At 44.7% G+C, this 26,015-nt stretch overlaps 9 protein-coding genes across 9 annotated transcripts; 8 read left to right on the top strand and 1 right to left on the bottom strand.

Annotated features, from left to right (window-relative positions):
* The first annotated feature begins 81 nt into the window (after positions 1-81).
* On the top strand, positions 82-9,389 carry LOC128259476 (protein hobbit). Its single transcript, XM_052991859.1, has 10 exons — positions 82-267; positions 353-479; positions 544-1,077; positions 1,209-1,484; positions 1,544-1,687; positions 1,749-3,826; positions 3,970-4,450; positions 4,942-5,980; positions 6,396-8,497; positions 9,026-9,389. Exons 1-10 carry the CDS (start codon positions 215-217, stop codon positions 9,080-9,082), a joined length of 6,891 nt encoding a protein of 2,296 aa, XP_052847819.1. The 5' UTR covers positions 82-214; the 3' UTR covers positions 9,083-9,389.
* On the bottom strand, positions 9,324-23,819 carry LOC128259477 (trafficking protein particle complex subunit 11). The gene is made up of 10 exons (XM_052991860.1): positions 22,933-23,819; positions 22,646-22,876; positions 22,144-22,581; positions 21,660-22,058; positions 21,185-21,598; positions 20,885-21,081; positions 10,968-11,485; positions 10,028-10,843; positions 9,547-9,741; positions 9,324-9,489 (listed from the first exon to the last, which is right to left on the bottom strand). Exons 1-10 carry the CDS (start codon positions 23,664-23,666, stop codon positions 9,463-9,465), a joined length of 3,969 nt encoding a protein of 1,322 aa, XP_052847820.1. The 5' UTR covers positions 23,667-23,819; the 3' UTR covers positions 9,324-9,462.
* Positions 12,332-13,182, top strand: LOC128259480 (trypsin beta). Its single transcript, XM_052991864.1, has one exon. The coding sequence runs from the start codon at positions 12,337-12,339 to the stop codon at positions 13,180-13,182; it is 846 nt and encodes a 281-aa protein (XP_052847824.1). The 5' UTR covers positions 12,332-12,336.
* Positions 13,259-14,367, top strand: LOC128259479 (trypsin beta). The gene has a single exon (XM_052991863.1). It carries the CDS (start codon positions 13,259-13,261, stop codon positions 14,291-14,293), a length of 1,035 nt encoding a protein of 344 aa, XP_052847823.1. The 3' UTR covers positions 14,294-14,367.
* On the top strand, positions 15,150-16,165 carry LOC128259481 (trypsin alpha-3). Its single transcript, XM_052991865.1, has one exon. The coding sequence runs from the start codon at positions 15,332-15,334 to the stop codon at positions 16,115-16,117; it is 786 nt and encodes a 261-aa protein (XP_052847825.1). The 5' UTR covers positions 15,150-15,331; the 3' UTR covers positions 16,118-16,165.
* LOC128259482 (chymotrypsin-1) lies at positions 16,226-17,161 on the top strand. Its single transcript, XM_052991866.1, has one exon. It carries the CDS (start codon positions 16,243-16,245, stop codon positions 17,023-17,025), a length of 783 nt encoding a protein of 260 aa, XP_052847826.1. The 5' UTR covers positions 16,226-16,242; the 3' UTR covers positions 17,026-17,161.
* On the top strand, positions 17,567-18,604 carry LOC128259483 (seminase). The gene has a single exon (XM_052991867.1). The coding sequence runs from the start codon at positions 17,766-17,768 to the stop codon at positions 18,537-18,539; it is 774 nt and encodes a 257-aa protein (XP_052847827.1). The 5' UTR covers positions 17,567-17,765; the 3' UTR covers positions 18,540-18,604.
* LOC128259484 (seminase) lies at positions 19,318-20,719 on the top strand. The gene has a single exon (XM_052991868.1). The coding sequence runs from the start codon at positions 19,548-19,550 to the stop codon at positions 20,304-20,306; it is 759 nt and encodes a 252-aa protein (XP_052847828.1). The 5' UTR covers positions 19,318-19,547; the 3' UTR covers positions 20,307-20,719.
* Positions 23,820-24,523: 704 nt separating the features above from the next.
* Positions 24,524-25,750, top strand: LOC128258998 (stress-associated endoplasmic reticulum protein 2). Its single transcript, XM_052991061.1, has 3 exons — positions 24,524-24,628; positions 24,741-24,858; positions 25,144-25,750. The coding sequence occupies exons 2-3, from the start codon at positions 24,775-24,777 to the stop codon at positions 25,252-25,254; spliced, it is 195 nt and encodes a 64-aa protein (XP_052847021.1). The 5' UTR covers positions 24,524-24,628; positions 24,741-24,774; the 3' UTR covers positions 25,255-25,750.
* The last annotated feature ends 265 nt before the right edge of the window (positions 25,751-26,015 follow it).

Below are 26,015 nucleotides of genomic sequence, written 5' to 3'. Positions count from 1 at the left end.
TTGGCTGTATTATGTTAAAAAAATTGGCAAGTAGCTGAAGGGTTAAATTCACAAATATCGGATTCCAACAGTAATGATATTTTTTACCTTTTTATATATGGTCACTTTGTTCCCGCAACTAGTAAATTTCAGTATTTAATTTTTAATAATAACATTTAAAAGCAATAATAATACAACTTCAATGAGGGAGCACTATGACAACTGAGACTCCAAAATGATGCTACAGCTTCTGTTTTTCTGCCTGGTGCTCTTCATCAACGTTTATTGGTAAGATCCGTCTGGGTTGGGCCCCTCCATAATTGAACCATCATCGTTATGAGTTGTTAAATTTGATAATAATTTTCCATTTTAGGGTCTTGCCCACGGCCATTAGCTGGTATTTGGTGAAGAGATTCCGGGTCAAAGTACGAATCGGGCGCATCTCGCTGCCCTACTTGTCGCTGAAGAATGTGCACATCAGCAAGAGTGGATTCTCGGTGGTATGAAGGATAACCTTTAATCTCTGGGCTGCCAAGCGATAAAGCCTCTCCCAATCTCTTCCAGCAAATCGAGGAGGTGTGCTTGCGCAGCAGTTTCTTCACCACCGAGGTGACCAAGCTGCTCTCCATTTACATCCGCGATATACGGATAAATAAGGATATACACAGCAGGCAAGATGACACAGCCGAGGACTTCTACGAACTCCGGCGGAGCTCTCAAGGATCAGATAGCAAGCCCAAGGGTGTCCCAGACTTCCGGCAAACCAAGGTCCCAGCCAGCATCATCACATTTGCCCAATTCATGGCCGTGCATATAAACAACATATCAGTGGTGCTGATGAACAATGACTTCGATCCGGGCTGGTTCATTCATGCCACGGCCAAGGAACTCCATCTGGATGGGAGCATCGTCCAGAATGCCCGCGTGCTCCTGGTAAATGCGGCTCTCAGTGAAGCCCAAGCCAAGATGCTGAGGCACTGCAGCTCACGCCGCCAATCTCTCGAGAATCTGAACAAGATTCGTCCCTGCCTGGGCGAGGTTAGCTTCGATATGACCCTGGATGCGTCGCTCTTTGCCCAGGGACCCCTCTCCATGGATGTAAGTACGGCTTTTTAGCTTAGCTTATGAAAATAGCAATCAAAAACAGTTTGGTAGCCACTTTTAAAAGTTGGTCATATATATTTGGGAAGCTTACTAAGCTTACTACAAATCTTTGATCCCATTTTTAGACGCTCAGTCTGGTCATCAACAATGCCAAGTCAGTGGTCCATGGCGGTCTGTACGAATTCCTTAGTGAGGCCAAGCGAAGGACATCAACTGGTCAGCAGTCTCGACGTTCCGCGCAGGCCTCGGCTCCTTCCAAAAGGTCCTATGACAATGACAACTACGAGAAGCTGGCGCCCATTATACCAAAGAACTTTAGCTTTAGCATCAGAGCGGCAACATTCTCCGCCGTCAAAGAAAACTCACAGAACGATTTTAGCGCCAAGCTGCAGTCGTTTCAAGTAGGTAGATTCTTACATGATTAAATAATAGTTATTAGTTTATTACTTATCACCCACAGATCTCGGGAAAGTTCAACTCAAAAGTCACGGATGAAAAGACCTTGTTACCTTCAATGCTGGCCAAATTGGGTTTCCAGCACCTAGACATTGATACTAAATATGAAAAGCTACTCTTTGTAGAACAATTCACCATAGATTCGGTGGTAAGTACCGCCTTCTTTAACAGAATTTATGGTTGTAATAATAATCAATATTCTTGTTTAGCTGGAAAAAGACATCTTCAATCTGTATGTGAAACTGAAGACATTCCAAATCATCTATAACCACAGCGAGATCTATGACTTTGTCAACAACAATTTCCTGGCTCGCCAACGCGGATCGAGCGGATCTCAGCCCATGCAGCTGATACACAAGCAGAAATCTCTGCCCGATCACTTGTATCCGGACACGGCGGCAGTGGATAGCCAACTGCAAAAGAATCAGCGAAGGGAAGGCGGAGTTCTCGAATGGATTATGCAGCGGATTGTGGTTAAAGGCTGTGCGGAGCTGTTCAATGTCTCACTGCTAATGAAGCTGGAGGATGAGCACATAGCCATGAGTGTAAGCCATACGAGATTCCTCTTGGAACAAATCGAAGAGAAACGAAGTAATCTCTATGAGAACAAGTTCCTCAACTTGTTGCTGAATCAAAGGCAATGGAGCATGGAACTGATGGTGGAAACGCTGTGGTCAAACCTCAAGAACTCCATCAACGACACTAATAATCTAAAGAAAACCCACTCGCCTGGCTCCCCTTTTTTCCTGGGCGTAAGCCTGGTTAAGCTCTGCTCGTATGCAAACACCACTAAATTGGACATATCAGTGCACACTTTCCGCACGGAATACAGCATGCAGTTGGCGGAGTTTGTGGTCAAGTCAATGGAGTGCCTCAGGCAGTACCGGGGAATGGAACCAAAGAGGATGTCGGGACAGACGCAGGCCAAACCGAATACAGGACTCACTTTATCAATGCAGCCATCATCACAGTCATCATCTACCTCACTGCGGGTGTCTCTCAAAGTCAAGGATATCACGGCTTATTTTGTTAATCATCACAATGTTTACACGCTGCTCAGTTTCTCAGAGCTTAACTTGTCGCGGTCGCAAAACTTGACCACCTTAAAGCTGGAGGAGTTCCAGATGGCCATAATGCGTTCGCTGACCACTTCTTCGCTTTGTCTCACCGACTTTTCCGATGTGTTTGCCAATTGCAAAATCATCCGACTGGAGCATGAACCAATGGCGGGTACATTGGGAAAACTCTCTATCTATATACCCGGCAATACGGAGGCCACATGGAACTCCAATTTGCACATGCACCTCTTGACTTTGGTGAGGGACATGCAAGACTTGAAGACGGAGTTGGCAATTCCAGCTTCGCCGGTGAAGAAAACCACTCCCAGAAGAGGACTCGTGGTGGAACTGTCTGCCGAACGGAGCACCATCTTTGAGATTAAGTTTTCCGACCGTCACTCCATTCAGATCTTTGTGGAGAGTCTCTTCTTCAGTCAGAAGGAGCGGTGCATTATCTATGCGGAGAACGTGTTTGTCAAGATCGATGATCAGCACATTTTTACAGTCAAGGAGCTGGATCTGCAGTCGGTGCCACGACTTGAGATACTCACCCAAGAACGGCAAAACTTTCCTGGCTTTCAGTTGGCCTCCAATAAGGTGTGGGTCACCACCATTGGCTCCTTTAAAGCCATTTTCCCATATGACCACGACTTTTACAATGCCATCAATGGCGAGTGCGTTTCCCACTTCAAGTGGCTAAAACTGATTCACAATTACAAGAAGAAACCATTTACGGTGGACTCACCGCTACCCTGTGATTTGGTCATTAAGATCAAGGAGTTCCTGCTGGAAATCAGCGACGATCCTTTTGAGGTCAAGCTTCGTGATAACTATGTTCTGCTGGTGGATGAATATCTGGAGAGCTTGAAGCGCAAGGCACTGTTCGATAAGAAGATCGGTGAGCTCTGCTCGGAACGTCTGCTGGTGCCAGCTGGAACTATAGAGAGTCTGTACGCCAATCTGGTGAAGAAGAACTCGGAGATCTACATACAGCGATCGAAGAAGATTCGCGAAAGTGGGCCAGTTCGTACCCGCCTGCTGGCTTGGATCATGACGGATGTGAATATCATGGCCATGGCGGACACCTCCATACATGGCTACGATAATGTGACGCATATAATGCGCGAGATCGATCACGAGAGTCCCTGGCCGGAGGAGGGACTGGAGTTCTCCACGCTCTGGTGTCGAGGTGTCAACATCAGCTGCACTGAATGGAAATTTATGCTGAGGTGGGTGGTGTTCTTTACTCCTACTTATATTTATAATTATAATCGTGAATTATAAAACCCAAAGTGATTTAACATGCACATTCTAGTTATGCCTAAGGCTTTTTTAAATTATATGTATATATTTTATTAAATGGTATTTCCAGGGACTTTCCGCAACCCATGTTCTGTGTGAAGAGCATGCGGTTGTATGGCAATCTCTGTGGAGCCGAGCAAATGGGCTCCAAGCGAGCCAAGCGTGATGTGTTCATTGAGATGGGTGAACCCTTTGGCACCAATGTGATACAACGCAGCATGCCCTCGCTGAAGTTCTACCACGACTTTGACTGCGAACTGGAGAGCTGTAGCTATGCCTTTGGTGCCTGCTGGGAACCTGTGATGGCCCAGTGCAATCTGAGCTTTGAGAAGATCTCGGCTCCCTCGAAGGATCCCTCGCCTCCCTTGCCATTTTGGGACAAACTCCGTTTACTTCTGCATGGTCGGTTGACGCTGATAGCCAAGCGATTTACCATACTCCTCCATGCCTCATTGGATCCCTATAACACCACCGAGGAAATGGAGCTGACCTGGAACAATTGCGGAATTGTGCTGACCAATGCAAAGATTATGTTCAAAGGGGAACTGAATGTAAGCCTAGAAAACCCAGGGACCAAATATAATCATTATTATAAACAACAAAAAATCACAGCAAGCTCCTAGAAATAATACAACTGCACAAAATACTATTTATACCTTAAGGTTTAAAAAATCGATTTAATTCTTAAATTTGTATTTTAAACTTGAGGGATAATAGTTATTATTTGAGTTTTATATACGTCTCACTTATAAATAGCGATTATTCTGTGACTTCAGAAATATAACTGAAATAAAAGCATAATAGTTATTTTATGAGACTTGTATAAAACTCTAAAAATAACTTTTTTCTGTTTGAATAGTAAGAGAAGCTCAAAAAAAATATCTAATAAGTGGAACTTTCAGAATAGTTATTATTTATTTTTTGAGCCGAAATAAAAAATTTACAAATACTGCTTACTTTAGAGAACGAGTAAAGCTCGAAAAACAATCTTTTCCAAACCATATACTTCTTCAAACCACTATTAAAAGTTTTCCTTTTTCAGGTCACTGTGCGAACAGCTTCGCGGTACGACGATTGTCGTTTGCTTCATTTCCCGAATCTTAAGCTGACTGTGAAGCTGAAGTGGGTGTGCCTGGCTAATCCCAATGACCACCATGCCGTGATGCCCTGTGCTCCGGACAAGCTGCCCGAGTACTCGAGCAATCAGGTGCACGACTCCTTCCGTGCCTTCCGCTCACTAAATCTCAACATTTGGATATCCTTCGAGACGAAGCCGAAGGCGGGCGAAGATTTGGAAGTGGACATACCCAGTCTGGTGTTGTACGGCAGCACGTTGCGATGGTTTGAGAGCCTCCAGCTCATCCTGTCGGGTGTGACGAGGCCCACGCGTCGCGGACCGGTCTTCAACAATGTGAGACCACGGAAAAAGCCACTCAGTCGGCACTACAAGAAGGCCAATCTGCAGATGTGCCTGCACAAGTTCCAAGTGCTCTACTGGATGTCGCATGCCCTGCAAAAGGGATTCCAGTTGAACGGGCGACGTGTGTCCTTCAGTTCCGAACACTCGCTCACCCTGAATCCCATTGACGATGGCCTGATCCATAGACCTCGGGCGGATTGGTCCACCATCTACATGAACTGCGAACTCAACGATGCTGAGATCTGGCTGAAGAGCATCGTGACCGAGAAGATGGACAGCAGCTCGGAGAATTTGGCCAGTGCAGCGGATGCCTTCAAGATTGTGCGATTCTATTTTCTGAGCGTGGCCAAGGTCTCCTACGGACGCGAAGCGCTGATTCCCACGACGGCCACCAGCACGGAGGAGGATGTGAAGGCCCAGTCCACCACGCCCACGCATAAGTTGGTCGTGTATGATTTGAAGGGAGCCTGGACCAAGAGCAATCGGGATGTGGCCTTCGCCCTGTTCGACTCCTTCATGAAGTCCCAGAAACTGAAGAACAATCTGTCCACGGAGGCGGTGAAAAGCTATCGCAAGGAGGGTCCCGCATCGGCTGTGCTCAAGCATAAGCGAAGTGATAGCACCATTACCTTGTCCAGCACCAGCAGCGAGGTCTTGCCCAGTAAGTTTAACTCTTAACTCTACACTCTACACTCTGAAAATGCTGGAGTTCCTTATAAAATAGTAAATGTCCTTAAAAATGGTACTCCATAAAAAATAGGTTATAGCCATGAAATTACTTTGTACTTTAACTTAACAATTTATTTTTTATTTATCTATTCCTATTTCAGCATTATTTTTGAATAGTAATGTAGAAGTAAACCGTTGAATGATTTAAAAAATGTATTTAAAATTTAAAATCATTCTAAATACCTCCAATTTTTCTACTAGATAAAGTCCTCGATTGCCTTTTTAGAACAACAAAATACAAAATACAATAATAAATTGGATTTTAACGATTTATATTTATTATTTAATTTTCTTATGTAGATTTTATGTGTGCTCTTAAATTATTCATTCCTCTGACTCACTTTCAGTTTCCAACCCGAATGCATCGCTGAAGAAGGCCCCCGCGCAGATCCATGCCACAGCGATGTTGCAGCAACTCATCGCAGAGGCGGACCACAAGTTCAATGTGTACAGTGATGACCATAGCACCCAGTCCAGGGAGCTGCAGCTGCAGGGTCTGCAGGCCTGCTCCGCCCAGGATATAATCCATGAGAACTGGTCCATCAGCTTGGTCAATTCGCAGGTGCTGCTGAAAGGCTGCGAGACCTCGGGCTATGTGATCATCAGTGCGGCCAAGGCGGAGATTCTGCAGCGGGAGCATCGTCCGGTTTGGCGGGAGCGTTCCCTGATCTCGAAGACCACGTGGAAGGGATTGCTGGAGTGCATGCAGTACTATGCCACAGTTAGCGCCGGAGATAATAACTCCTTGTTGGAGAAAGAGATCATGTGGCTGACGGTGGACAATATACAGGACAAGGATGAGACGGTCATCAATAATCTGCCGGACATCTCGCATTTGGTGGGCAGTGGGCGCAGTGTGGGTGGCGTGGTCTCCGAAACTGTGGGTGCCTTCCTCAGCGACAATTCTGGCGAGGCACAGCCCGTCCAGCTGCAGCGCATTGTGTCCAAGTGTAAGTGCGAATTCTTCTATGTGAGCTATGGCGATGCCATCGATCCGAATTGCATCACGGAGGTGCCACCTCCTCCCTCCGAAGAACTGCAATCGCCGTGGGAGAAGCAAGACGATCCCGTGGATGCCTTCACCCTGATGCATCATGACCTGGATGTGTGCACCAACTCGCTGCAGTATGCCATGATCCTGGACATAGTGAACAACCTGCTGCTCTATGTGGAACCACAACGGAAGCAGGCGGCCGAGAAGCTCACGCGTATGCGTTTCCAGCTGCAATTGCACTCAACGGAGGACCAAAAGCGTCCCATCCAGCAAAAGCAAACGGTTATCCGTAGTCTGCTGATGAAGATACGCTCCCTGGAGAAGGACACGCACATGATCAGCAAGGAGCGCATTGAGGAGGGGGATTCCTTAGAGCTACGGCAGGAATACGATCATGTGCAGCAGATGATACGCGAAAGCAAGGAGGAGCTGAACACTTTCAGCGAAGATCTGGACATGATGCTGCTCTGCTACAAGGAGACCCAATTGTCGCAGCTTAGCAAGATCTTGAACGTGCGCTCCGATGAATCCGTGACCATGGTGCGCACCAATGAGATCTGCTTTAAGCGTGCCCAGTGGCGACTCACGGAGACGGATGGCCAAATCGGGATAGCCGATCTTGTCCTCAGCGCTTTTCTCTACACCAAAAAGTCCAAGAGCGATGATTCGGTGGAGCATCTGCTCGAACTGGGCAACATACGCATGGAGAACCTACTGCCGCGGGAAATCTATCGCGACGTCCTGCTGGCCACTGAAATCCAAAAGGACATGCCCGTGGACACACACAAACGTGTGCTGCGCATTTTCTGCCGCGAGAAGGCTCCAGTGGGTGGAATTTCGGTCAAAGAACACTTCGAGATCAATGTGGCACCCATCACGATTGCCATCACAAAAAAGTTCTACAGCACAATGCTGAAGTTCTGCTTCCCAGATCGCGATGCCTCCGAAACGGAGGTCAGCGATGAGCTGGACGACAATGCCTCAACCAGCTCGGCGTCCACAACGAATCTACAGGCCAAGCCTTCCACATCCTCGTCCACCAAGCGCTCGGGTAAGGGCAAAAAGGGTGCAAAGGACTCGGAGTTCTATGTGAAGATCGAAAAGGACGATGTCGAGAAGATGAAAGAGCGTGCCGAGAAGAACAAGCTCTTCATCTACATCAAGATTCCCGAGGTGCCCGTGCGCGTGAGCTACAAGGGCAACAAGGAGAAGAATCTGGAGGACATCACAGACTACTCACTAGTTATCCCCACGCTGGAGTATCACAATGTTACGTGGACCTGGCTGGATCTGCTGCTGGCCATGAAATCCGTCAGCCGGCGTGTGATATTCTCGCAGGCCATCAAGCAGAAGCTGCATATTCATCAGCGTCAACCGATTCTGTCCGCCGGAGAACGAGCCACGCCCCAGGAGGCGGAGGACAAGGCCGTGATGCTATTCGGAAATCGCTTACTGGTGAGTTACCAAAGATAAATATCTATTACACTGGCTTACAAAATTGAATTGACAAAATCATCCAGATATGTATCTTTATTTATCTTGAAAATGGAACATTAACGAAGCCAAAATTCTATTAAACTCAAAAACCCGCCAGTAAATTTAAATCTTAAATCTTGGGAAAAGGTAATTTTAAAAATTGTTAACAGCTGTAAAGCTTATGTTAAGTGCCATTTGCCGATGTGAGGGAAGATAACAGGGTTCTAACAGTTAAAAAATAACCCTTTATTTAAGACTGAAAATTCCTTATAAATTAGTTTTACCGGCGCATTGTGAAGTTTAATTGCTTGCTGGCTTCGTAGGAAACTTAAAGAACCTTCTGTAGTAATTGAGGTTGTTGAATACCAAAATCGGTTAGGCAGAATTTTAGATATAGAATAGGCATGAAACCAAACCGAACTTTCATGTCTGGAAGATTTTGTCGATTTAATTTTGTAAAACAGTGTTATAAAAGATCCCCCCAATATTCAATATTCTCTTTTTCAGAACGAAAACCGTAATCAGAAAAAGGGCGTCTTCAAGTTCTCCTCAAGCGGAAAGTAATCCGGAAATGACTTCAACTTGCGTGCTCCATATTTCAACGATATTTGTATGCTTTATATTTATTACTGTACGTTCAAAGGATGTACGAAAATATGTGCAACTTGCGGTACTGACCAGGACTTAGCGCAGCTTATCTAAAATGCCGTAATCAACCAACAAGAATGTCCGTTTAACAATACACTATACAATACAATCACACACACTCTCAAGTATTATGCTATGTAAACTCTCTAAATATAGCTAATTTATATAATGTATATGTTTGTTATTAGCAATAAAGAGGGAGAGTAGGCGTAGTTCATTTTTACACACCAGTGGTAATATTGTAAACTTTAAAACACTTAAACTAAAGCGGCATCGTCGCTGGATATCATCCATTCCTACTTGTTCTGTTGCTTCAGAGGTGGCTAATGGATAAAGAGGAGCTACAATTGGAGGTAATCCAGGGATCACAGATCACTTACCAGCACAAAGACTCGTTTGGGCAGTGCCCGTTGCACCAGTTCATCGAGCAAGACATTCTGGCTATCGTTCTTCTGCGGATCCGCCTTGGTGTTGTACTCCAGGCTCAGCACTGGCAATTCCTGCCAGCCCACTTGCAGCGGATACAGGTTGTAGACCAGTTCCTTCTCCTCGTAGGCCATGATGGAGATGTCCAGCTGGAATAGACAGTTAATAGTGGGTTTTGAAATTCTACAAATTTAATATTTGGCATATTTATGAGCATATAAGCCTTGAAAGAATAATAATACATAATACATAACACATTTTTAAAGGCTTTGCTTTATACACAAAACACTACAACATTTAGATCTCATTAAATTGTTTTACTTAAGGCAGAGTTTGTGAATCATAAGTGGTAAAAATTTTATAAAAAAAAATTATTTTTTCAAATCCATAACAGCATAAATAGTTCCTTAAAAGAGAAGATTTAAGCCAACCCACCTGTTTGTGACCAGAGCATATGAAGTTATCTGTCTTGCTGATGCTCAAGTTGGCTATCAGATGGAGCACATGCGTGGTGGGGTTCTTGAGCACCACCTTGAAGGCCATGGGCATCTTGACGAACATCTTCTCCTCGATGGTGCAGTAGATGTTCAGAGGTGGCTCTGCAATGTCCAATCCGCTGATCACAAACTTTGACTCGTTCTCCTCGTTTTTGCCATTGGCGCGTCGCCAGCGAATGCAGAATACGCCGAAAATGGGCACGGAGGAGGGATTGGCCTCCAGTGTGTAGATGCCCTTGATGAAACCGCGACAATGGCCCGTTCCCTGGACAGCTTCCAAAGCCTTGTTGTAGATGAGTCGGGTGGTTTTCAGGCCTTGCTGCTCTTGGTTACCCAAGGCCTCCTCGGCCACATTCACATCATCCGAGTGCAGGGAACTGCTCATCACACCCGCAGTCGCATTGGCCACCTGCAGGGCATTGGAAACCGCCGAGTTGCTATTGATGATGGTCATGGTGGTGGGTATCTTGTTGGCCACCAGACTCTTGCTCATGTAGGCACTCATTCCGGCCGGAGGCGTTGGCGCAAGTGGCTCCTCGCCGCTGGAGGGCTTCACGGGGGGGCGAATGAACTTACTGGCCACCGGTTTGCCCTCCAGTTTCCCACGGTGATCCAGATCCCGGGCAGTCGTCCAGTCCCGCAGCGTGGCATTCGTCCGGAGGACTATCACACTTTCCAATTGCTCACCAGCCCTGTACTTCTGCGTGTATTTCTTCCGCTTAAAGCTGTAGTTCGATTGCACTAGATTGTGATCCTGCAGGTTAAAAAAGAAAAGAGTTTTAGTTAGAAAAAAAGGGAACTCTGGTAAATTATAAAATACCATTTTTTAAAATCTACGTTTTTAGGTCCTAGAAGTGCCTTTCCCCGACAATACATACACATATAAAGAAGCTGTCCAGTATCTCCACATCATCGACGGCCACCACTTCCGTGTTGGCCCTGAGGAGGAAGTTCTCGCCCCGATACACCTGGTTGAGGGGCTTCCTGTCCAGCGTGTAGAAACGGGCGGTGAACTTGAAGTCTCCGTAGCATCGCACTGTGAGCGTATCCTCGCGAGACTTTCGCAACCTCGTCTCGTCCAGGTACTCGATCTGAACAGGCGAAATGGCAGCCAGACTCTGGGCCACACTCTTCACCACGTGATCTGGAGTGGATTCCGAGCTGCTTGGGGCAGTGCTGACCCGGGCAGAGGTAGCTCCACCACCTGCTCCACCGGAGCCGCGGTCCACATCCAGAGTGTAGCTCAATCGCTGCTGCAGCTTGATCTCGGCCTCCGCCAGGCTGAAAATGTAGAAGGTGGCCGTGTTGCTCCCGTGGGCGGACAGCTCGCCCACGTCGATTTGGATTTGGGAGTGCAACTTCTGGCGTCCCGGCGAAATGTCCGTGGTGAGGAATACTGCCAATTCAAGGGGTAACGGAGGGAAGTTAGTAAATTTGGTTTTGATATATTAACAGTCTAATATAGTATTTGAGAGCATCAGTATTTTACGTAACAATTTATATTTTAGATATATACAAATATTAAAATCAAATTTAATCATTTTTTGCGTTAAACCTTCCAATTGATAGGCATTTATTTATATACTTTCTGTGGGAAAACTTTTTTTTGATAAATGCGAACGCAATTAAAATATTTGAGAACATTTGTTGAAAATATTTTGCGTTAAAATTGATCTTTAAATCTTATCAATTTAAACTAAGAATCAAAAAATATCAAATTTAGTTGATTTGACATTTTTATATTAATTTCTGATAAAACCAATAAAAAACTGATTATACGATTTTTTTGGTTCTTGGTGAACTTCCTTCTATTCGTATATATTGACGTATAATATTTAAATAAAAAAAAAAACCAACTGGGATCTATTTAAATGTTCAAATTATCAAACTAAAAATATTAATTTAGGTACAAAATTAAATATTTGTTGTGAACAATGTTTCAACCACTTTTTTTCAGATATATGGTATGTAATATTTAAACAGCAGTAACACCTTATATTATGGTTGGGATTCCCGAAATAATTCATTTAATACTGTTCCCACTCTTAAGTCAAAGAGATGTCTGTTTTCCGAACCCTAAACAAACTGTATAGAGTGGGAACAGTTTAACTTGACTTCCTCGTAGCCACACACATATGACCAAGTTCATTGCCGTGTGTAAACAGCGGGGAACAGGTGTTTTCTGTAAGTGGTTTCTCGTTGTTGAGTAAGGTCAGTGCCGCTCCGCGCTATAAATGATTGTGATCTATGGCTTCGGGGTGCCAGTCCATCGAAGTTCACATTACAGGCCAGTTGAGAGTCGAGATGAAAGTTTTGCTGCTGCTTCCTTCAATGATTATCATTTGGATGCTTTGGACTCCGGAGGTGCCAGCACAGGAGCCCGACCTACGGAGAATTCCCCGCGTGGTGGGTGGCCATGCCAGTGAGGTTCGGAATCACCCCTATATGGTCAACATTCGGCGGCGTGGGAACTTCGAGTGCGGTGGATCTCTGGTCACGCCGCGCTGCGTCTTGACCGCCGCCCATTGCCTGAAAGATGGTCACCCATCTGATTTTGTGGTCCGCGGTGGGGTCACCTACCTAAGTGACATGCGTAATGCCCGCTATGTGAGGAAAATACTGCTACCATCTGCGTACAGTCGCTCCACTTTGGAGCATGATGTGGCTTTGCTCCAGCTCCAGCAACCGCTGCAGGCCTCCATTGCCCAGCCCATCTCCTTAGCCGTGAGATCTCCCCGTCCGGGTGCATTTGTGCGTGTTTCCGGCTGGGGCTTAACCGATGCCAGCTCCACTTCGCTGCCCAATCAGCTGCACAGCGTCCAAGTGCGAGTGATTCCGCAAAGGGAGTGCAGGGAACTCTATCGGGGTTATCGCAACATCACGGCTAGCATGTTTTGTGCCTCTGTTCCCGGCTTCAAGGATGCCTGTGCCGCCGATTCCGGTGGGCCAGTGGTCAACTCCCATGGCTTCCTGGTGGGCATTGTCTCCTGGGGCAGGGCTCATCGCTGTGCCGCCGCAGACAGTCCCGGTGTGTACTCCGATGTGAGCTACCTGTCCGATTGGATAGCCGATAATATTCACAAACACTGCTAGTAATAGTTCCAAAGCTTAGAAAGCTGTATAAAACAGTATTAGATTAGTTGACGTCAGCTGGCGTTTGGCAGCAAGAATGCCATTGAAGTGCCATTGTGACCCAGGCTATTTGCACAGCTGGTTTCTGTTGAGGTTTTGCCGAATATCCGGCCATAAAAGCCGGGGCAAGGTCACAACCAGCACAGTTCACAGCAAGATGCTTTGGCGCTGGGATTATCTGGTCTTGGGCATGCTGCTCCTGGCCGAGCTCAGCCAACTGGGTGAGGCGGTGACCACGACGAGGCGAAACAGGCGATTGAGAAACGGCAATGCCAAGAAGGTGGCCACAAGGAGGAACCTTATTGGAACTACAGCCAGGAAACTCTCCACCAAGAAGCTAAATAATCGAAGCAAGAAGGCTTCCACTTCCACATCTTCGTCCAAAATTCAATCCAAGATTGTGGGTGGTACGAGCACCACCATTTCCAGCACTCCCTACATTGTCCAGGTGCGCCGGGCCACGAATCTCTGTGGAGGTTCGCTGATTGCCGATCGATGGGTCCTGACCGCCGCCCACTGTGTGAAAGGACACAGTGCTTCCGTTTTTACGGTGCTTGCGGGAAGCACCACTTTGGATGGCTCTGATGGCGTCACTCGATCCGTTGACTCTGTCCACGTGGCGCCCAAGTTCACCACCAGCAAAATGAACATGGATGCGGCTTTGCTCAAGTTAAATGCATCCCTAACGGGCACAAATATTGGAACCATATCGATGGCCACCACTCGACCCAAGGCAGGGGCAAAAGTACGCATTGCGGGTTGGGGCGTGACCTCGGAGGGCAGCTCCAGCGCCTCCAAAACGCTGAGGGCCACCCAGATCCGGGTGTCCCGGCAGCAAAAGTGCCGAACGAACTATCGCAGCAAGGCCACCATTACCAAGTACATGTTTTGTGGCCGGGCAGCTGGGAAGGATACCTGCAGCGGAGATTCCGGAGGACCTGTGACCAGGAACAACACCCTCGTGGGCATAGTATCCTTTGGCTATGGCTGCGGCAGAGCCGGATTTCCAGGTGTCTACACAGCCGTCTCCTCAATACGCACGTGGGCCAACAACGTTATGGCCAATAACTAAGGGGTCCTAAGTCTGATCTAGATCTTAAGGTCGTTAGTTGCTACTTGCGATTAAATAAATATTTGTTAATCAAACACGAGCTTATTGTTTTGCGGGATGGAAATTAAAAATGGAAATCATCGTTTAGGAAAACCCAACAAGCTCATCATACCATGGTTAAAAAATATCTAAAGAACACAAGACCAAACATGTGAAATATATATATCTTGACGTAAGAAAAAGTAGCCTTCTATTATAGGCTTTGCAAATAAATATTTATGAACACCAGAACATTTTATACAAATACTCTAGTACTAATGCTTTAGTCTATAGTTAATTCCGCAGATAAGATAAACATCTTTGGCATGTAGGCATATTTTCATATACTCAAGATAAAATTGTTTTGTTTTGCTATGTGTTTGATTGATAAGTCTAATTATTGAAAAATATGTCCGATTTGTATTTTTGGCCAGGTAATTTTTTTGTTTAAGTAATTTTTTTACTTTTTTTAATAGATCTGGAAAAAAAACTTTTTTATTATTATAGAAATTTGTATTATATATGAATTTGTTTAATTTATAGGCCAGAATTTGGTTAAAAAAATATTATAGTTTTCAGTTGTTTTTATACATTTTAGGAGTCAACTTTTTTAGTGGTTTTTGGTAAGTCAAATTGCTTACAAAAGGTAAATATGTTTCCATAATATTTGTTGAAATGTAAATTGGACAATACCATAAAGATTTACTGTTTATTAGCCAGAATTGGTAAAAAAAAATATTTAACATTATGTTTGCTTGGTTGTTAAGGGAATTTTTTTTAAAATAATAAATCGGAAGTGAAATCTTGTTTAGTGGATTTTAGTAAATCAAAGTGCTTGCTACAACAACAAAAAACAACATAATACAATCGTTTCCGCTCTTAAGCATTCAATTCCAAGTTTTACTTCCCGGCCAAGATAATTGATTAAACAATTGTGTAAACGTTTATCGCTGTTTCACGAAGTTTTACTTCATATAAAATCGGGGTTCAGCGCTATTTCACTCTAGTTGGTTAACCACAATGATTGCCCGGTGTCTGTCTTCCATGCTGCTGTTTCTTATCCCGATTCTGGGATTTCTCCTCTCAGTTTCCGCCTCCCATTCAAACAGCATGGAGATACAGCCCCGCATCATTGGTGGTCGGGTGTCCAGCATCAAGCAGGAAAAGTATCTCGTCCAGGTGACCACATCCACGGAGCTGTGCGGAGGATCGCTGGTTAAGCCCCGCTGGGTGATCACTGCGGCCCATTGCGTTTATGGCAAGAACAAGGATGATTTCAAGGTTTATGGGGGTGCCTCCAATCAGGGTGGACCCTATGCCACCATCCGTCAGGTGGATTTCATGGTTATACGTCCGGACTTCAATCGCAAGACCCTCAACATGGATGTGGCTGCACTGCGTCTCACTTCGGACATGAGTGGAGCCAATATAGAGACCATAGATTTGGCGCAACAGTCGGTTCCAGCTCGAGTTTTGGTCAAAGTTTCGGGCTGGGGCTTTCTAACAGCCGATGCCACGCAAACGGCAACGCGGGTGCACAGCGTCCTCGTTCCCATGTGGTCGCGATCCTCCTGCGTGTCCGTCTACCAGGGCATCCATCGCATCACCCGCTCCATGGTGTGTGCGGCCAAGCTGTATAAGAAGGACTCCTGTGATGGCGACTCGGGAGGTCCTCTGGTTTACCGCGGAGAGCTAGCCGGAATCGTATCCTTTGGCTATGGCTGCGCCTCCTCGCTGCCCGGCGTTTACACTAGTGTTCCCGTGATCCGTGATTGGTTCTTGCGCATGGTTAAAGAACATTCCTAAACCTAATCTTAAGACATAGCCAATAAATAGTTCAAGTTTATCAACAAATGTTAATTAACAGGGGAATGCAGGAAGAGTTAATGGGAATATATAAACTTGTTTCTAGGTTTGTATATCCATAGACCATGTTAAAACTACTTTTTGGTCTAGCCCTGCTATTGGATGGTTGCTCCAACCTTCAACTGGGTAAAATCTTTGGAGGCGAAACCACTGCTGTGAAGAAGCATTCATTTCTGGTCAATCTGCGACGTGGTGGCGCCTTCCGTTGCGGTGGCGTCCTAATCTCGCCCAGCTGTGTGCTCACAGCGGCTCATTGTTTGGAGGCACGACATCAACAGCTCTGGGATTTGACCATACATGCGCAGCAACAGTGCTTGGGTGACAGCAGCCCACCGGAGCATGTGCGTCCGGCTTGGTATGTGGGAGTGTCACCCGATTACTGCCGTCAACGAGGACTGGACTCCGATGTGGCGGTGATCCGTTTGAGTCGCCCTTTCGACATCGCTGGCAATGCGAGTCTGGTGAAGATCGACTTTAACGATCTGCCACATCAGGCCAATCTCACGGTTCTGGGATGGGGAGCCATCAACGATCAGGGTCACAACTGGAATCAGTGTCTGCAGGAGGCGTACGTTGAGCTTCTTCCGCAGAAGCAGTGCATCAAATCATTGGAATGGGGTAGTCACCAACAAAAAGTCACGAACAATATGTTTTGTGCTCTTGGGGAAAATGCCAAAGATGCCTGTAAAGGTGATTCCGGAGGACCCATTATCCACGCTGGACGCACTGCGGGCATCGTTTCCTGGGGCTACGGTTGTGGCAGTGGCTACCCAGGGGTCTACACACGCCTCAGTAGTCCAGCGATTACATACTGGTTAAAGAGCTTCATGGAGCGACATTGCTGGTGATCTCCACTGTAACTTCGAAACTTTATGAACTTTTTTTTGTTGAATTTTTAAATTATAATTCAAATAACACGTTCTTGAAATTTCAAGTCGATCCGAAAAAAATTCACTGAGATTATGCTCATAAAGAAAACAATGTAAAACTTGACTGTGTTTTTGTGCAACTGGGATTTTTAAATCCAAGACTAAAATAACATAAAAAAAAGTTGTTTTTTTCCAAAAAAAAAACAGGCCTAGTTTTTTTTTTTTTTAATTGTTTTTTTTTCTAAAAAGGGAATTTGACTTCTCTGCCATTTTATTAAAAATATATATTTTTTAACTTTTGCTATTAAAGCCAAGTTTTTAGCGGTTCTTAACTTAATCTACTACAGTTTGTAACATTTTTCTTCACTGCAAAATAAAATCGGTGAAATTACGCTTACTTAGCATTGACTATGTATCTATTATATGTACTTTTAAGAAATACATATACAGTTCAGTAGTTTTCGCTATCAAAATTCCCTAAAACAACCTATTTTTTTTGCTCTGCACTTGTTTGTCTAACCTTTAGCCCAATAATTGGGTTAATAAGGCAGTTATACTATGAAGTGATATTGCAAATAACACTTCTTCCGGAATGCTTCACAATAGGATGATCGTGTGTGGTTCAATTTCCGGATGGCAGGTGCCAGTTGCCAGCCAATAACAGCATCATTAACACTTTGCAGGGGAATAGCTTTAGAATCTGTCAGTCTGGACACGCCATGGTTGGTTCGAGGTTGCTCTGGTGGCTCTGCCAGTTGACACTCATAGTTGCCAGCTCCTCCAGCAAAACGCGCATAGTGGGTGGACAAGAAACAACGATAGCTCAGGTTCCATACCTGGTCTACCTGCGTCAGAGTGGCTATTTCATCTGCGGCGGATCCGTGATCTCGGCCAGCGTGGTGCTCAGTGCCGCACATTGCGTTTATGGATCTCAGCCAGAGGATTACACCATCCATGCCGGCGCCAGTCGTTTGGATGAGGATGCTCCTGTGGTTCGCAGCGTAACCATGTTTCACATTTCGCCCAGCTACTCTTCCACCAACTTTGACATGGACGTGGCTTTGTTGCAACTACAGGAGCCTGTTTCCTTGATTCCAGGACAAGTGGCCATCATTAGTCCTTGTCGCCATCCGCCGGAGGGTAATGCCTATGCCAGGATCAGTGGTTGGGGCGTAACCCGCGAGAACAATCGTGATCCCGCCGAGCAAGTCCGTACGACCATGGTGCGGGTTCTTTCGGATGCAGAATGCCAAATCTCGTATGCCGCAGTGGCCAAGCTTAGTGATTCCATGCTCTGTGCCGCCATTCGAGGTTTAAGGGACTCCTGCTCCGGCGATTCCGGAGGACCTTTGGTCTACCGCGGTCAAGTTTGTGGCATTGTCTCGTGGGGATTAGGCTGTGCCCGTCCAGCGTTTCCAGGTGTTTACACCAGTGTGGCTAGTGGAAGGGTTTATTCCTTCATAAAACAAACACTAAAGAGGATTCAAAACTAACACTGATGAGCATGAATGGTCAATGGCGCCTTTAAGTCCCTATCTTTACAATCTCAATAATACCGTTTGTCAAACTTCAATTTCTATTAATAAATCAAATTTAAGTAATTATATTTCATTATAGCACAAACACTTAAGTTAGGAACAAACTCTGTTAAGCTATAAATATTAGAAAACTTATGTAAATAGTTTTGAAAGCTCTAAAAAAAAATCTGTATAATCACAATAACAATGTTGAAATGTTATTACTTTATTATTATTTTTATACTGAAATATGGTTATGATCACCCAAGAAGTTCTAAAGAAAACTAATTAATTTATTAATTATATTACAATACCTATACACGTTCTAAACCTATAATCTACAACACGGTTAAAAGAAAATTATTTAATTATAGACATTGAAAACCTATACAAGTTTTTTTCATAGTATGGTATAAGCTCCCAAAGGATTCAAAAGAAAATAAATAAATTAATTAGTTATATAACTATTTGCTAATAAATATAAAATATTAAGTATAACCTCCCAATAGGTTGAAAAGAATACCCTGCCCAATCGAATTATAATGGCACAATATTCTAAGATAGATATAGATCAATAACCATTTATTCAATCAACTAATTTGTGGAATCTAAAGAACATAAAACGAACATCAACACAAACAAGGCCAGCAAAAGTATTCAAAACACCAATATAAAGCCCCATTACACAGCAGTTTTTGGTTGGGTTTCAATTTCTCATTCGAAATCAGAAATCACAATCCGCCGATAAGCCACACAAAATGGTTTATTAAAATAATTATTATTTGCGCAATGAACTAATATAAGTGTGCATGCCGTGGGTAATGATTGTTGCCTAAAAGGCATATAAATCGGAGCACAGAGCCGCGCGTTGGGAGTAGGAATTGTGATCCAAAGGTGTTTGCTCAGGTGGAACTCGTGGATTTGGTGCCGGAAAGGGTTCTACCGAAAAAGGGTTATAGACTACAAGAGGGATGGAGTGAGCTGATGGCGACGCTGTGGCTCCTGTGGCTCTTGTGGCTCCACCTAATCCCTCTTGGCTGGGCGGCCAACATCGAGGCCAACAGCCGGATTGTGGGCGGTGTGCCAGTGGACATCGGTAGTGTGCCCTATTTGGTGAACCTGCGCATCGGTGGCAACTTTATATGCGGCGGCTCATTGGTCACGCCGCAGCATGTGGTCACTGCCGCCCATTGCGTCAAGGGAGTGGGTGCCTCACGCATCCAGGTGGTGGCCGGAGTCACCCAACTCACGGAAACGGGTGTGAGAAGTGGCGTGGAAAAAGTCTACACCCCGAAAGCCTACAATACCCGCACTCTCAGCACAGACGCGGCTGTTTTGAAGCTCAAATCGCCCATCAGTGGGCCAAAAATATCCACCATTGAGCTGTGCAACGCCACCTTTAAGGCCGGTGATCTCATCAAGGTTTCTGGCTGGGGACAGATCACGGAGCGGAATAGGGCAGTTTCAATGCAGGTGCGCAGTGTGGATGTGGCTCTGATTCCACGAAAGACCTGCATGAGCCAGTACAAGCTAAGGGGAACCATCACCAGCACCATGTTCTGCGCCTCGGTGCCCGGCGTCAAGGACTCCTGCGAAGGCGACTCCGGCGGACCGGCCGTCTACCAGGGACAACTCTGTGGCATAGTCTCGTGGGGCGTGGGCTGTGCGCGGAGGAATTCACCAGGGGTCTATACGAATGTTAAGACTGTTAGGGGCTTTATCGATAAGGCCTTGGGCATGTAGGGCCAAAAATACAGAATTATAGCAGATATACAGATATAGCCAAAAGCAACTAGAATATCTATAATTTGTAATTAAAAGAAATATAGCATTATTCATAATACCTATTAAATTTGTAAGATCTACAATGTCCAAATTTTAAGTCACAAAATATTTTTGATATAAAATGTACTGTAGTTGATTAAAAAATAGCCAAAAAACAACTAGAAAAATTATAATTTGTAAGTAAAAGAACAATAGCATTATTCATAATACCTATTAGATCTTTAAGTTCTAAAATGTCCGGATTTTAAACCAAAAAATATTTTTGATACAAAGTGTAATGTAGTTGTTTGAGAAAAAGCCAAAAACAACTAGAAAATGTATAACAGTTAAGTAAAATAAATATATCAGTAAAAATTGCAGTCTTATAAAATATATAAACAAAATAAGCCCGAAAGAAGGTGCCTTGTTTATAATACCGAATAAATCTTTCAATTCTATAATGTCCTGATATAAAGGAATATTTTTCAGCATACTAAGACATCCCAAAAACATTGGCTTAAACACAACCTCATCTCAAAAATAAAAGCCCTACTTACCACTATTCCTCAGACCCACGGGCACACTGATGTGTACGCCCACATTCTGCAGATAGACATTGTACGGATTGCTGACGGTGGTCACAACCGGATAGTACTCGTTGACCAGCATTCTCGTGGCCACCACTGCCGCCTCCTCATTCGAACCACCGTTCTCAGGTCCATGGCCAAGGTGCGTTTGCGTGTCCAGATGAAAGCTGGAATGGAAAAGCGTGTGGTCAGTGGAGCATTAAATGCACTGCTTGCATGCAACTGTCCGGAAATAAATCCCTGTTTCCGGTACGAATCGCTTTGACCTACGTGGGTGCAATGTAGCAAATGGGGTTGATCGTCACGTTGTCGTCGAGATCGCGACTGCGCGTGTGGTGGCGGAACAGCTGGCGTGAGTAGTTGGAGCTGCAGGTGAGTAGGGCGGCCACCTGGTCAGTGCCCATGTGGGCTTCCAAACGGACAATGCGCAGCTGGGTGTTCTCGTGGAACTGCTGCGCTTCGGTGCTGCAAAACAGCTGGTAGTAGGTGTCCGGCTCCAATCTCATGTTTTTCTCAAAGTTCTTAGGCTGCTGCTGTTCATCCTCCTTTTGGCCACGCAATTGCGTGAGGCTGGGAAAGCAGAAATACTTGAGGGCCTCCAGTTTGTAGCTGTTTTGCGGATTTGCCGCATCGGCAAGAATGACATGAAAGTTGCGCACCCTCAGTGGAACATCTGTGAGTACTCTAAAAAGAGAGATTAAAAGGTATAAAAATTTGCTTTATAAAAGAAGTGTAAAGCACAAACCTCACTATAAGTTGCAACTGCAGTAAGTCATCGTTGTTCAGCTGAACTCGCTCGAATGTGGCACACATTTCCACCACATCACTGACCTTATCCAAATCAATTTGAATGGGCGACTTCACGCTGGTGAGCGCATTGTTCCACATTGCTTGCGCCTCGGGCGTTAACTGAGTTTTTGTCATGGGCGACACACCCTGGAACACCTGCCACAGGTTCTCCAGCAGCAGTAGCCGCTCTGACTGCTCGCCATGATGACGCAGGGATAGAGCTTCCACGCTGCAGGCAATGTAGTCAGCCACTGAACCCGAGAGCAACGCACAACGCAGAGTCTTGAGCAGGACATCAGTGAATATCGTTGACCATTTCTCCTGGCGATAATCAGGCAGCATTAGCGAATATAAACTTGAATAAAAAACAAAGATAAAATTAGTAACGTTTTAATTCCAGATACAAGTGATTAACCTAAACCAAAGTAAAAATAACTCACGTTAAGGCCTTGGCATGATCTCCACTCTTCAGGTACTCCTCGGCCATGTCGATGGCTAGTTTCTTGCGAAACCTGAGGCACTTGTAGATTTTGAACTGAGCCATGGCCTGGCTGAGCAGGGCTATGATTCCCGCCGAGTGGTTAAAGCCTCGCTCCTGGTCACAAAGCTGCAAATTGGCCTGCTGCTCGGCCACCAGATCGCCCGTTTTGACCGCCCGTATGCCGAAGAATTCCGTATACAGAGACAGGGGATTCTGATTTGTGACGGGAGTTCCCTCGGCAGAGGATTGCATGGCAGCATAGGCCTCCTGCGCGGAATCACGCCGCTTCATCACATACTCCGCCGCCTTGTGGTAATAGATCCCGGGATGTTGCGTCTGCAGGGCTGGAAGTCCGTTCTTGATGGCCTCGCAAAACAGCTCAGCAAAAACAGAGTGTCTACAAGAAAATATTATAGTGTTAACTATTATATTCTTTTTATAGTTTAGCTTGTAAACATTACTGCGTGCTTAGCCAGGCATGATGCTCAAAGGCCAGATCCTTGAAACCCACTCGCGACTTGTACTTTTCCACATGGATGATGAACTGGTTGATGGCATCCCTTGGAGTCTTTAGCTTAAACATAAGCCGACAGATTTTGTAGTTCAAGAACCCGGCCAGTGTTTTAATCTCCAGACAATTCCCATCATTGATGCGAATCTCATCTAAATTGGCATAGGCCTGAAAATAGTGTCTGTGGAAGAGTAAAGGGTAAGTAAATGCATTTTGGAAAACAAAATAAAGACCTACTTCTGACCCGTGCTAAAGTCCTGACGCATCTCCGCCACAAATCCCAGCTTGAACTGATGACGAATCTTGAGTGAGGTGTGCGCCGCCGTCAACTGATCCCGATGATTGCGTATCCTCTTGGACATGAGGGCATAGTAGGACTGGGCCATGTCCAGAAAGGCGGACTCCAGTCGCAGAGCGTAGCCCGTGAGGTGTTCCGTGTGGGGTAGGATGAACAGCATCTTGCTGGTTATTCCGCAGGCATTGGTCAAACTGGCAGCTCGCTCTGCGGCCAGGAGATCTTCTCCAGGAGGCAATGGAGCTGCCTTTTGTAAAAGTACCAGGCAAAGCCGGGTATTCCGCTCTTGCAGGGCATTTTTTAGGGCCTGCACAATGGATGCACACTGCACCTGCTTCTCCGTCCACTGGAGGTCATTCCACTCCATGTCCTGGAACAGCACCACCACCGAGGGCAGGACATGCAGGTGCTTCAACATCCAGTTGCGCTTGAGTATGCCCTTGGGGTGATACCATTCGTAGGAGGCCCGCTTGGGCTTGGCTACCGGGAATTCGTAGTTGGGGGGCAGTAGCTTGTACTGCACGGCAGCCCTGTCAGCGGCCTTGCGCTGCAGACTCCCACTGAACGCCTCCCAAACGGCCTTGTGCACCGCAACCCGTGAAGTGTCCAACCCACAGAAGCCAACCAGCGGCTGTGGGGTCACGAGCAGCTCCGAAGGCAGGGCGGTTGAGTCCATCGTTCCGGCCGCTCCTGCTCCTGATTTGGATGAGATCACTGCGTCACCAACGGCAACTCCTCTCCTGCACTGCAATTGATGATCTTCTCCAGCTACGTTGTTCTCGGGTCGGTCTCAGTGTGACCGTGCGCGGGTCATTGGATTAAACCATAAGTGTGACCGCGCGTTACTAACGTAGCTAGAATGTTAAATAAACAGGATGGATAAAAAAACTAGGGAAAAACCTATGAAACTAGTTTAAAACAATTAAGGAACAAAAAATGCTCGCAGCAAAGCAAGGAATGTCAAGTTTAATTTAAAAAATGTAAATAATGTGTCTCTAACATGACATTCTTAAATATATCACATAGATACAAAAATTTACAATAATCGTAAAAAGCTAATTACAGAAATATTAAGAAAAAAATATTAAAGCAAGTTAAACAAAAAACATATCACTAATCTGTTTCTAATGAGCCATGATTTTATAAGCCCTAATTCCAATAAATATTTTGTAATAGGTGTTTACGATCATGGAATAATTATCTACCTGGTTAATCAGTTTTTTCATTTAGTCTTGGTACAAAATGATTATTTCAAATTAATTTAACTGCTACAAATTTAATTGTAGTAAATGGGAATTATTTAGCTGTCAAAAATGAAATAAATGGGTAAATAATTTGTATAAGTTCATTTTTTGTCTGATAGAGGATGATTAGTTTTAATTAACAAATAACATCCACATATTTTTCTGGTTTAAAAATTTGTGTGTTTTACTAAAAATAAAATGAAAGATAAATATTTTGAATTAAATATATATCCAGGAAAATAGCTAAATTTAAAGTGACTTGCAGCCACTGGCAGCCATCGATTAAACAATCGAGTAGGATAAATCAATCGATAAAAATAAACGAGGGCTACAAAAGCAGTATACGTGTCGTGTCGTCGCTTTCTCATTCGTTTTGTTATTTTTGGGCTGAAAGGTACGAGTGTTTTGCTGGGCAAATATTAAACCACAGCCCGTGCCAATTAAGCTGCTGTGTCCGATACAATTGGCATTTCCAATTAACAATAAATTTCTTTGTACATTTTCAGTGCGTCGTTGTGCTTTACATAAAACACAAAAAATATGGCTCCACCACAGAGAATGCGCGTCGCCAACGAGAAGGCCAGCAAATATGTGACAATGCGTGGCAATGTACCCAAATCCTCGGTAAGTTTTCGGTTAAATATGATAGAAGTATTAACAAGAAGGGAAAGTGGAGATAAGGGTGAAACTAATACCCGAATATGCCGATAATCAATTGCGAAAAGTGCCACGCCGTCATTGATTTTATTATTGCTGTGTGAGGAAGCTGTTATGTGTGAGTGTGTGTGTGTTATCGGCACTTCTGGATGTTGATTACACGTTTCCACTAATTCCTATCTCTAAATGCAATATACCCACCAAATCAAGTCACAAGTCAACACTAATCTCTTTTATTCTTACTTTTTATAGAAAACGAAAGAGGGCCAATATCCCGTGGGACCCTGGCTCCTGGCGCTTTTCATCTTTGTGGTCTGCGGCTCTGCCATTTTCCAGATCATTCAGTCGATACGTGCCGCGTAAGGAAAAGCTACTCCCGTATATAACAACACCCACAAAAGAGCAGCCGCGCATCTGGAGGAAGATAATAGACCTTTTCGGAACCACCTCCACTTGCTACTTCTATAACCTTTCCTAGCTGAATAGAGATCCCGGCAACATGTGCAACCAGGGGAAGACCCCCTCTCCAGTTCGATTTGTGTCTGCAATATCTATACTTCTATAAAACACATACAAAATTTAAGTCCATTTAACGCATTTTGCATTAATTAGTTTAACTGTAAGCTCTGCAATGTGCATTCCTGCAATTCTCTCCTAAAACACTCAAGCAACAAAATAACTGAATGATCATATGAGATCATTTTATAGGCGATAAATGCATTTTTAAGATGCTTCTCGATATGCAGTTTTAAATAGTGCAAAATGTTAAAGCGTTGTTTTCTAATGCAAAGACGAGTAGAGAAGAAACTATGAGTACATAACAATGAGGAATATATGATAATTTTTTTACCTAATCAAATTTGGTTTTATTCGTATATGGGAAAATTTTAATTTTACTGATGCAGGTTAAATATATATCAAAAAAGATACAATTAAGTGGATGCTCCAAAATGTTAACAAAAATGATTTAAGCATTAATGTAGATTAATAGAGAGCATAACCGTCCAACAGTTTACCATTTAAAAATCGGGTATCAAATGGTGAAGTTGTGAGGCCACAATAAAAAGTCGAGGTTTCTTTTAAGAAGATCTAAGGAAGGAAATTAATTTACCAAAGAAGTATCT

This window comes from Drosophila gunungcola (assembly GCF_025200985.1).
Source record: "Drosophila gunungcola strain Sukarami chromosome 3L unlocalized genomic scaffold, Dgunungcola_SK_2 000005F, whole genome shotgun sequence".
NCBI classification, from domain to species: Eukaryota; Metazoa; Arthropoda; class Insecta; order Diptera; family Drosophilidae; genus Drosophila; species Drosophila gunungcola.
Note: the sequence above shows the minus strand (reverse complement) of the source record. Positions and strands in the feature narration are given on the sequence as shown.

Bases quoted from the DNA above. Each gene is read 5' to 3' on its own strand.
- LOC128259476 (XM_052991859.1), top strand. From the start codon at position 215: ATGATGCTACAGCTTCTGTTTTTCTGCCTGGTGCTCTTCATCAACGTT. The intron at 1,485-1,543 runs GTAGGTAGATTC...TATCACCCACAG, and splicing joins CCAAGCTGCAGTCGTTTCAA to ATCTCGGGAAAGTTCAACTC. The intron at 5,981-6,395 runs GTAAGTTTAACT...ACTCACTTTCAG, and splicing joins CAGCAGCGAGGTCTTGCCCA to TTTCCAACCCGAATGCATCG.
- LOC128259480 (XM_052991864.1), top strand. From the start codon at position 12,337: ATGGCTTCGGGGTGCCAGTCCATCGAAGTTCACATTACAGGCCAGTTG.
- LOC128259479 (XM_052991863.1), top strand. From the start codon at position 13,259: ATGCCATTGAAGTGCCATTGTGACCCAGGCTATTTGCACAGCTGGTTT.
- LOC128259481 (XM_052991865.1), top strand. From the start codon at position 15,332: ATGATTGCCCGGTGTCTGTCTTCCATGCTGCTGTTTCTTATCCCGATT.
- LOC128259482 (XM_052991866.1), top strand. From the start codon at position 16,243: ATGTTAAAACTACTTTTTGGTCTAGCCCTGCTATTGGATGGTTGCTCC.
- LOC128259483 (XM_052991867.1), top strand. From the start codon at position 17,766: ATGGTTGGTTCGAGGTTGCTCTGGTGGCTCTGCCAGTTGACACTCATA.
- LOC128259484 (XM_052991868.1), top strand. From the start codon at position 19,548: ATGGCGACGCTGTGGCTCCTGTGGCTCTTGTGGCTCCACCTAATCCCT.
- LOC128259477 (XM_052991860.1), bottom strand. From the start codon at position 23,666: ATGGACTCAACCGCCCTGCCTTCGGAGCTGCTCGTGACCCCACAGCCG. The intron at 22,877-22,932 runs GTAGGTCTTTAT...ACTCTTCCACAG, and splicing joins GACTTTAGCACGGGTCAGAA to ACACTATTTTCAGGCCTATG. The intron at 22,582-22,645 runs GTAATGTTTACA...ATTTTCTTGTAG, and splicing joins CATGCCTGGCTAAGCACGCA to ACACTCTGTTTTTGCTGAGC.
- LOC128258998 (XM_052991061.1), top strand. From the start codon at position 24,775: ATGGCTCCACCACAGAGAATGCGCGTCGCCAACGAGAAGGCCAGCAAA. The intron at 24,859-25,143 runs GTAAGTTTTCGG...TACTTTTTATAG, and splicing joins GCAATGTACCCAAATCCTCG to AAAACGAAAGAGGGCCAATA.